We start from the raw sequence: 11,628 nt of genomic DNA on the forward strand, positions 1-11,628 counted from the left end.
AAATACAACAAGGAGAAAAACCACGCTCGACGTCAAGAGGTACTCGAACAGCATCACGCCACCTATCTAGATCTCGATTTGAAATACAACACCAAACTAGACGTTCACGATTCCGGTCCATTCCCAGTGACCAGATTTCGTCACCGATGTGACAGCTGTTGCAAAACCTATGTCAATCGCATACAAATTTCGGCCCACCTTCCTTGACCGAAAAAGGAAATTGATATAAACAATGCCATCGTAAGTAGCCGGGGCTTCCTGCAACTTGTACACATTTTTTTCAGGCGCCCTTTATAGTCCTTCTACTACCTTTACTACCGTGTCATACCAACCTGTTTTATCATGGCAAAAAGAACGAAACTCGCCCCGGTTCAGAAAAGCACACAATCAAGATCCCAGCAAGACCATGCAACATGGCAGCCGCGGCCATATGACGAGAGCGCTGACGGCACGTTCGGAAGCAAGTTTTCAAAGGATCTTGTGTGAGACCAGCTTCTTTTGAGGTTGGCATGATAGGATGGAAGTACTGACAATGATATCGTGCCCGACTGCAAGCCATGTGCAGATCTCATCAAGGAAGAGATCAGAATCTACAGCAAAGATATCTTCAACAGCTGTCAACAGTGCACGTGTAATTGCTCGAGTACGGCCGGTGAGTGGAGATGGAGGCCTCGTGGCAGCACCGAACTCCTGGAATATCCGCCGCCAGCAGTAGCAGCTCCTCCCGCTAATACCAAGTGCTTCACTTATATCCTCCAACTCTCATCCATTATCCAGAGTCGAATGGTCAAGTGACATTAGTTTTGCAAACAGCTGTAAAAAACAAAGCTCTCCCCTACGAGTCGGGAATATTGACTTTACTTGGCTGCTGTGTTTCTGATGAACTTGTGGTTGCGCTGACACTCTACGCGTCGATCCCGTTCACGTCATGGCTTGTGAGCGCTTGAGCTTTGTAGCACGTGGTAATCGCCCAACTATAGCTAAGGCAGCGTCAGAATTCGCGAATTTCAATGATGGGCTTGTGATGGTCTATGGCCCATGGGCTTCACAACAAATAGACACGTCCTGACACGTCTCTTTTTCTACATTACCCTCAAATATCACTTCATGCATTCCCTCGAAAGTTTCGTCGTCGTTGAGAAGCTTCCATACTTGGGAGTTCGCCGTTTCACTCCATACTGCATGACTCGGAAACCTTATCCATGCTGCGTCAAGCCACATTTTGTCGCGTCACTGCCTCGTCACTTCCGCGTCAAACTTCATCCATGCCGCGTCGTCACTGCTGATTTTCACCTGGCGTGCTCAATTCTCTTAACAGGTATATCATTGGTTATCATCATTACATGTAGCGTTTGCATCCTATAAAGCCCCTGTGGTCTCGCTCGAACCTCAGGTCCACCTACTCCCCGTCCACGACCATGACATTTCTGCCTAATGACCCTACCACGCTTGCTGTCATTGGCTGTGGTCAGAGAGGGACCGTATGTAGTCGTCTGTGATCCGTCTCCCAGTGCACTGACGCTTGTAATACATAGACCTATGCCGAATATGCCCTTGATTATCCGCAGAAGTGCAAGGTCGTGGCTATTGCAGATCCGAGGCCAAAGACCCGCGATCTCTTTGTCCGCAATCACACGCTTGATCGGACCCTCGTGTTTAATACCTGGGAGGAGCTCTTGAAGGCTTCCGCGGAGACCATTAAAATTACTGGGAAGCGCCTAGCGGATGCTGTTATTGTTACGGTGCAAGACCACATGCATTGCGAAGTGGTGTTAGCGTTCGCTGCACAGGGATATCATATACTTTGCGAAAAACCCATGGCTACAAGTCTTCAAGACTGCCTTGACATGGAGAAGGCAGTTAAGAATGCTGGTATTATCTTCGGAATTGGTCACGGTGAGTGATAACAACTTGTGCTACCACAAGCTTCAAACCTCACACGCGGCAGTCTTGCGCTACTCCTCTTATAACATGGCCGTCACAAAAGTGATCCGTTCAGGACAGTTAGGTAACCTGATTAACGCGGTTCACATAGTGCCAGTTGGTTACTTTCCCTTTGCTCACTCTTTCGTTCGTGGCAATTGGAAGAAAGAGTCTGAGAGTTGTTTTTCTCTCATGACTAAGTGCTGCCAGTGAGCCATTTTTGTTTCCAGTACATAAAATTTTAATTGATTGAGCACACAAGTGACATAGACATCCTCTGTCACTGGCTTTCCCCTGCGACTCCGGCGCGAGTGTCCTCATTCGGCTCTTTGCAGCATTTCCGCAAGGAGCAGAAGCCTCCCGAAGCAGGCGCTGCAACTCGGTGCTTAGAATGTCCAGTAGAACAAGATTGCCCATACAGTGCAAAGAAAAGTAGACCTCCGATTTCTTCGTTTCATATAAACTAAGCCAAAACCATGCAGTATACCTGGAGCCAGTTTCTCGCGGAAATATCGGCCGACCAGCCAGCAATCTTGTGGACGGAATACCAGACATCGAGAATATCACCGATGCTTTGCAAAATGGACCTTACGGACGATGTGTATACGAAAGCGATAATGATGTCTGTGATCATCAGGTACAGCGATGATTCGTTCTTAAAAACGTCATCTTACTGCGATGTTTCCAGGTTGTAAATATCGAGTATTCCACAGGGGCTACTGTGTCATTCACGATGGTGGCATACAGCTCCATGATTTGGGATCGCCAGACACGTTTGCACTTCACACACGGCGAGATAGTTGGTGATATGAGTAATTTTACCGTCACTGACTTCCGCACGGGGTGTACGACAACGCATTCCCCGAAGACCGACGGTAGTCACCACGGAGGCGGAGATCTGGGTCTTATCCGTACTTTTGTCGAAGCTGTGCGCACAAGCAATCAAGGGCTACTGGATACTGATGTCTCTGAGGTGCTCAAGGGTCATCTCACGGTATTTGCTGCTGAGACAAGCAGGAGAGAAGGTAGAGTGGTGGATTGTGCGATGTTTGAGGAAGCTGTTAGAGCAAAATTAGAAATGTAGGTTTTTTTTGTCAGTTGGTATTGCACGGCGAAATTGATATAAACAAATGTACTGTCACAACACGCCGCCTGAAGAACGAAGGTAGGGAGATCCGGGTCTTATCGCACGAGCAATCAAAAGGAGACCGGTACTGATGAGCCTTTGAGGTGCCCAAAGATCCGCTCTCCGTATCTGCTGCCGAGACAAGCGGGGGAGAGTATAGAGCGGCTATATCGTGTCGGAGCGCTGAGGGTTGAACGGGGTGGAGCTATTTTGACGCCGCGCCTGCCGCGGTCATGATGCGCCCGTGATGTGCCTTCAAGAGTAAAGACACGGCTGAAGATGTGGTGTCAAAGCTGCCGCTCCCAAAGATTAAACTATGTTAGTACTCGGACGAGTATATGGATAGATGCACCTAGACAGTGCTGGATCTGAGGAGAGCCAAGTTTCCATAGAGCAGCATGGTGACGGTCGTTGTGTCCCTCGAAGCAATGGGAAACAACAACCCCACGATGATGTCACATTTTTGCCGGTATCATCGAGGTACCGTGTTGTTTATAGAGTTCCAAAGTACCCTATAATGAGGAACGCTGCGGCAGAGATTAAGTCGAAGGCGTATGTCTTCATCAGACCCGCCTTGGAAGGGCGTTACCCCTGACTATTATCTAGTCAAGTCAAGTAGTCAACAGCCCTGGCTACGACAAATTCAGGAACATTTACGACAAAGGAACAGCAGACAACGGCCTCGCGCATTTTTGTCCCCGTTTGCTGTCTCTGGATTGCCAAATGTCAACAATCTCCGTTGCATAAGGTTCGGAGTATGAACGGCATTATGCTTGTAGTCATAACACTGGAATGACCACATACTAGATGGTGCTATGATGGGGATGGAATCCCAGAGCATGTGAGACAAGGACATTGCGAAGTATCAATGAGATACCGCTTCGCGGTTCCATGAACGTACTTACTGGAAGTGTCCGTGTTTTGCGCAGACAGCGTAGCTTGTGATCAGATATAAGCCAATGTTCACAATTTTTCAATAAGGACACGAGGAAAATGTGGCACCGCGTTGCAGGGGCGCGAGGGGACGGAAAGAAGATATCTATGTAGAGCGAATCAAAGATAAATCGATCACCGGTCACCAGCGATGGGAGACTCGCCGCATGGTTCACTCACTGACTGCGTGTAATTTGTCCCATGTGGTCTCCACATTTCAAAAAAATCCTCTGCAGCCTTAATTCCGAGTGGATAGTGCCGCGTGCGGTACCCCTGGCCCTTGAAAATTATAATTCAAACACCATATCCTTAGCCTATCATATCCTGTGTATTTTCTGACCTGCATATGTTTATTAAAACTAACAATCATGAGTAGGCCGGGAATGTGGTACATTAACTGACGGAAATGTCACGTATGTGGTTGATGAACAGTGACGACTTGAAAGAGTACTGTCATGAAGCTTGGATTTTTTGGTAGCTTCGATCACCACACACCCGCATTTTTGGCGTCGCCGTTGAAATGAAGAGTAACTCTAGCACCTGCAGATGGCCCACCTCGAGGAAGCACAGCGCTGAATAGTAATGTAGTTTGGCGCCCCTCATTGCATCCCATACATCAGAGAGGTAGCTCACGCAAAATGGCTGTGCTCACAAGTTGATATCTACTGGGTAGACCTGACCTTCTGACATGGATGTCTAGTCTACAATTAGAGCTTCGCCTTCGCGCCTACAAAACCTTCAATATCCCTGTACTTATAGTACAGATCAAGCGACTCAGGGTTCGCCACCGTCCCACTCGGCTTTAGATTCGTCCCCGAAACAATTTGTTTCACCGCAATCTCGATTTTCTTGCCATTGACAGTGTACTGTGCGAATATCAGGATTATCATGTTCTCCGCATAAGGAGCCACGTACCGGGATATCCGTGGTATCGAACACGTAGGCTGGGACGTGTCTCGGGCTGAGGCTAGTCTTGATGACGCTCTTGATGCGGTCGATGAGGGCCGGCGTGAGTGTGCGCCCTGAGCGCATCTTCACGAACAGAAGAACGCGCTCGTCATGGTCCTGTGTCCTCCGTTGGCCCACACACAGTGAGTCGTCGAACTCGTCAGAGAAAGACTCTAGGACGGTGTAGATCTCCCCTGAGCCAAAGCGGACACCGGAGGGATTGAGCACGCCGTCGCTATAGGAACGATGAGCTTGCATATGACAGCACTTAAAAAATAGTTGATACCTTCGCCCTAGGAAGATGAACCCTGTGGTCTTCGGATTTTTGACCACAAAATCGCCTTGACGCCAGACTCCTATGAGCAGCATCAATGTGAACACTACAAAGTCTGGACGAGAGTAGTGGAGTTTACCTGGGTACATGTCATAATATGCCTGTCGGAACTTCTTGCCAGATTCGTCACCCCAGAAGCAAACAGGTATCGATGGATGCGGGCGTGTGATGACAAGTTCGCCAGGCTGACCAGTGTGCTCAATGTTGTTTCCTGTGGGATCGAATAATTCAACGGCCATGCCGAGACATTTGCCTTGAAGTTCTGCGTAGAACATGCAGTTAGTCCGCCTTAAGAGAACGATATTCTAGACCAACCTCCAGCATGTAGTGGGACACTCAAAATACTTGTAACAACTAAGAGTGTCAGCTTAGAAATGTAGTAAGGGGTGATTCAACGAGAACTTACATGCACAAAACACATCTGTCCCTCCCGAAGATGAGCCGATATGCAGTTTCCTCCCAAACGCCTCGTGCGTCCACTCCATCAAGGGTGCAGTCAACACCGCTCCCGTGACTGTCATCTCACGGAGGGCTTCGAAGGATCCAATGTCAACTGCAAAAGTATTAGCAACGAGTCTCAAGACTTGTCATCCGATCATACGCGGTTTGATACCCCTCAACTGGACTTCAGTCAGGAAACGCGGACTTGTGCCTAACACCGTGACGCTAAAAGGGTTTAGTAACTGATGATCTGTGTGTGCTAATTTTCTCGCACCCCTGGTCATTAATGAACTTGAGATAATCCCTGAGGTCAGGGTGGAAGGGCGATCCATCGTAGAGGACAATGCGTGCACCGCATGCAAGACCCGTGAGCATGAACGGCCACATCATCCAGCCCGTCTTATATGGGTGTGAGCTATTCAGCTCGTGCCCATGATACAATATGAGATTGCTTACTGTAGTGTATTGGAAATAGACGTCACTCGGGAGGATGCCGAAGCCAACCATACAGTCCTTCTTGCTGTTTATGAGGGCACCCTGTACAGGGAGATAAATGGCAGAATATAGGAAGCTAGTGACAGGCGTACTCCACCGCAGTGGACTATGCATTTCGGGGGACCGCTCGTCCCCGAGGAGTATAGGATGTACAATGGATGATTGAAAGGTAGTTGCTCAAATTCCAACGGTAGGTTGTCGCCTGATGCAAGGAACGATTCTAATGTAATACTAAACAAAAGTTCAAGTGAGGACATGCGTCAACGAATGGGACAAACCTGTTGGGAATGTTAAGAGACTCTAGGACGGTATTTCCTGTCTTCACACTTGGCAAGGTGATGATGCGCTGTACGCCAGACGTGCGGAGGTCTTGCTCCACTTCTGAGGCCTTCTGCACTAGGTTGAGGGTCTTCCCGGCGTATACAATCTCCGTTTCTGTGAAAATGAACTTCGGTTTGATCTGTCTGTACCTATCAAGTATCCCCTAGTCAAGGTTGAGTGCCTTGCGAGCCTATGAGAAATACGATCAGGCTGACCTGGGTACCCATGTCGGTTGCAGTACTGGAGAAGATTGCCCCTACACTGGAAGTGGCAAGAGCAACCACAACTGCGGTGATGGAGTTGGTGATTATAGCTGCGACAAATCGACGTTAATGATCTTCGGCCAACCCCAAAGACACCTTCTGAGCTCACCCGCAACCCTATCTCCAACCTTCAATCCATTCGCGCGCATTGCGGCTGCCATTTTACGCACCATCTCTCTTAGCTGGCGGAAGGTATAATGCGCCACGACTCCGAGTTCATTGCCTGCTGTGCACGCGATGCCATCGTCGTTGCGGTAGAGAAGGTTCTCCGCGTAGTTGAGCCGTGCACCGGGAAACCATTCGGGAACTTCTTCGTATTTGCCCTTTTGGACTATCTGTAGTGGTTTTTGATGTCAAAAGGCAGGAACCCTGACGAGAGTAGACATACCTTGGTGGGATCTGGGGGAACGGAGGACACAATGCCCATAAATTGCCAGAGGTCGAGCCAGAAAGTGTAATTAGACACCGAGTATGCATGCAGGTCATGGTAGTCCTCTACGATACAAACTCCAGTCAGGCTCTGGTTTTAGGTGCAAAAATCGACGCACTGAGATTCAGGCCGTGCTTGAGGTTGATCTCACGCCTGAGTTTCTCGCAGACGGCATGAGACGGGTAGGCAGGTGTCCAAATAAGCCGTGACTGCTCGAACTGAGAACTCATGGCGGCGAGTGTACTTCACGATTAACTTGCGCGCAAGTTGAGATTGGTCCTGGAATCCTGGATTACAGCTGCAGGGGAGTCTCAAGTCGTCTACAGGTGTCCTTGCCAAGCAACTCCCACCGTACGTTGGGGCATGACCTGGCCCGGGACCCAGGAAGCCAGCAATAGATTCGATTGTGCTGTAAGAGGCAAGTACTTCTTGTGGTTATGTGAAATTCAACTTACTGGATAACTTGTATAACCGTTTGCACTGCATGTAGTAGAACTTGCAAATGAAGACGACTCTTCAAAATGTCACGAGTACTAGGGTCCATACGTAATGTACACCTCGCAGGCTCATGGGCCACAATACGACATCTAATCTTGTCTTCTTGAATCCTGGGACGAGATTTCACAGTTCTCACTGCTCAGGAAGCACGAATTAGTAATGATGAACAGTTCGGGCCGCACATTTCACTCACTCAAGGTCCTAAATATGCAGCTTATACTCACTCCTCAGGTTGCACAGCTAGGGCATCATGGGCAAGTTCAGCGTGTTCGGTTTTTTTCGCGAGCAATGGACAGAGCTTCCGATCTCCACTGCGGATGTCAGCGACAAGTCGCTGGTCGTGGTCGGTGCTAATGTCGGGCTTGGAAACGAAGCTGCCGTGCATTTAGCGCAGCTGAAGCCCAAGAGCCTGTTGATCACCTGCAGAGATGGGGCCAAGTGCGAACAGTCAAAAGCAGGTATGTATGAACTTTTGAAGGTTATCAGGCCCCAGGGAGATTAAATGACTTGTATAGACATGGAGACTCGGTCGGGCATGACTGACATCGAATCCTGGCCTCTTGAGCTAAGCTCATTCGACTCAGTGTGTTCTTTTGTGAACAGGTTTGAGGCGAAGGGCTGCACAGTAGACGCTCTAATTGCCAACGCCGGCGTATCGACGATGAAGTACACGAAAACCCCGGACGGCTATGAAACTACGTCAGTGTTTTGTTATTGTCGCCGTGGTTTGCCTCAATAATTTTGATAGTTTGCAAGTAAATCACCTCTCAACGGCTCTCTTGAGCATATTGATGCTGCCTCACCTCGTCAAGACCGGGACTCTTGAAAATCCCTCCAGACTCGTCATTGTGTCTAGCGAGGCTCATTTTCTCGCCAACAAATTAGAAGGAGCGGATAAATGGCCTGGTATCATCGAAACGCTCAACGACGAAGCATATTGTACCTCTAGGCAAGTTTCATTGACGCTGTTTCCTGGAATAATCATAAACCTGCAGTAGCGTGATGAGGAACCGCTACCACCTGTCCAAGCGTGAGTAACAGAATACATCTATTATTTTGTGTGCTCACCACACCATTATGCACAGTCCTTGAAGTGATGTTCATCCGTGAGCTGTCTTCTCGACTTCCCACAACAACCTTGGTCGCAGTTTCGGCGGTCAATCCAGGTTTTTGCCACTCCCGTCTTACGCGAGAAATCGAGTCGGGACCTCTCTTCAAGTTTGCTGTGAGGACTTACAAAGGGTTACTGGCACGCACGACTGAGATGGGCAGTCGTACACTTGTCCACGCGGCAATCGAGCCAGGTGAGAGGGAACGACATGGTCACTACCTGTCGAGCTGCGAAGTGGCCGAAGAGAGTGATTATGCCCTCAGCGTGGAAGGGAAGGAGGTGTCGAAGCGTCTGTGGGTGAGTCCAATATGTGTTTAACTGCCGTGATACAGGCTGATGTCCGACTGGACAGCATGAGACCCTCAGGATTCTTGGAGACATTGACTCAAGAGTCCATACAATTGTATCCGAACACCTCATCCAGGAGATAGCATGACTTGACTATTATTCGTTATTTACCGTCAACATGTATTGTGTTGTGATCTTCCTTATGGACATCGGTTGTGTATATTTACTGTAGTCTCCACTTGGAGCAGCGTGTTCGTGTATTCCCCCTGCCTTCCAATCCCTGCGCAACGCTGTAGCGCTACTGCTATATCGCGATCCGTATGGTGAGCTAATTCATGTCAAGATTTCCCCTTTCCCATGAATCAACTCAATCTCGGCAGGCAAGCATTTAGACGATGCATCACGGGCTTTGATGATACTAATACTAATAGTTACTAAGAGATGAATGAAGACTGTAATACGAAATGCGTCACCTAGTATTAGAGCTGCCACGGAGTGGCGGAGACTGAGAGCGCTGTCGTACTTGTATGATGTTCAGAACGCCCAAAATGCAGGGTACTAGTTCCGCAATACCACTGGATTCCAATTTCCAACTTTGTTATACAACACAACTTGAACACGCCATACTAAAAACACTCTGCGCACGCTGTCACCAACTGCATCTACTGAATATTGTGCTCCGAGTTAGGCTGCACGACAAGGACCTCCGGAACCGGATTGTTGTCCCTGAACACGGTCATGGATTGAATGTTGTTTCGCTGCCAAACTTCGGCTCTGCCGACGTCGATAAGGAAGAAAGCCATGTCGCCTATGTCCTCGTAGTTGGTGATGCTGACTTGGATGACACCATCGGCTACGTTGGTAATGGTGATAGGTGCCATAGTAGTACCTGCGCGTGTGTCCAAAATGATTAATATGAACTCGGTGTAAACATTTGAACACACCTTTGCAGTTGATTGTTGCAGAAGATTGAGATGAGAGTTCAATGAGGAGGTCAAGATATCTGAAAAGTGGGTCAGACAGGACGAAGTACCACACCAGCCCTCAGACTCACTCAGAGCGATTAAAGGAGCGATAGGGAGCTACAGTTGCGACATCCCATATTTATACGCGCAGATGACTTTCTTCTGAGCTCAGATCCAAATGATAATCATTGCATGGAACAAAAAACCAAAACCAAAAATAATAATGTGAAGCCACAACTCCATGTGGATCGCATCAGCAGATCTGACATTACGTTCGCCAGTCCAAATGGCATCTGAACCATATCCTTCCATCGAATAGGTTTTGGCATCCGGTGGGGTGCGACTCACAACACGTTTGAGTTTGATGATAGAAGCAACTGATCCCCGCTAGAAAAACAGATCAAGTCGATCAGTGGCACGGCCTGGATTCGGAGAACAAGTAGCACCGAACCTATTAAACCTTGCTCTTGAGAGTACCATTCACCACGATTACGCTGGCCCCCACTGATCTACAGATCGTGGAGAACCCACCCAGTGACAGTTGATCCTCGAACTCGCTTGTAAGGAACCTCAGGAGGGTCTGTCGACGTGACAGGACTCGGATGATCTTGTCAGTTCCTCCAACGAGTGGACTACGTGGCACAGCAGCCTGACACTTGCATTCCGCAAAATCTTGAGACGTCATCCCTAGAATCCGGTTCAAGGGATGTTTGTCGATTATGTTATCGATAAAGTGACTAGTATCGGCGGAAGTCAGTCAATTGCTCACTGGACCATTTTGACAGGAGCCGCGCGTAGACGTAAATCATCTAAACTTGAGTTTCCTCAGAGTCGTAGGTAGACCTATTCCATCGATACCCCAAATCTTGAGAAGAACAAGGTAGCCATTACAGCAGACTCTAAGGCCGCCCATCTGCCACAATCGCCTTACTTAGTATCATCGCAGGCCCGTGGTAAGTGGAGCGCCGAAGAGTCTCACATGGTTTTGTTCTCTTTTTTCGAGGAGTTCACGAATCACGACACACCTTGAATACATAAGGCGCGGCGACGTGCTGAATGGATTTACGCGGTGAAGCTCAATCTTCAATGTCAACTTGAACCGAGAGATCATAGATGTTAGTTTGGACCCGGAGTGCTGGATAGCCTGGCTAGTGGGGGAGATATGGCGGTTTCTTATCGCTGCGACACCGACGGCCTGGGGGAATAGGGGCGCGAGCCCAGCGCTCGACTACTACCATGTAGTCTGAACCCACCGGAGGATTCGAATGAGAGTAGAATAACATGCATACACACAATAAGCGCCGATGCTTCTTACTTCTTTGAGTTGTCTTCTTTCAGCGTGTCACGAGACGCGTGCACTGCCATCTTGAAGTACGTTTGTTCTCATCGTTGTTATTCTAAGTCGTTGACTATAAGTATGTTTCGACAGTATTCTCGACCTTCTTCGTAGTTGAAAACGAATCGGTCACGATCGTTGCAGCCGAACTCTCAGGCTGAGTCACATCGCACTGATGCACTGCTGCATAGTAGTAAGTATTGAACCAGCTCGTTG

The 11,628-nt window shown here is 48.6% G+C and overlaps 1 protein-coding gene across 1 annotated transcript; it reads right to left on the bottom strand.

The window, feature by feature from the left end:
- Positions 1-513: 513 nt before the first annotated feature.
- EDB91DRAFT_1008356 (uncharacterized protein) lies at positions 514-762 on the bottom strand (the record flags this gene model as incomplete). Its single annotated transcript, XM_041312362.1, has 1 exon — positions 514-762. A coding segment is annotated over one exon (249 nt), but the record flags the coding sequence as incomplete, so codon positions are not given.
- Between the last annotated feature and the right edge of the window lie 10,866 nt (positions 763-11,628).

Source organism: Suillus paluster (assembly GCF_016628075.1).
Source record: "Suillus paluster strain FC165 chromosome Unknown EDB91scaffold_645, whole genome shotgun sequence".
NCBI lineage: Eukaryota > Fungi > Basidiomycota > Agaricomycetes > Boletales > Suillaceae > Suillus > Suillus paluster.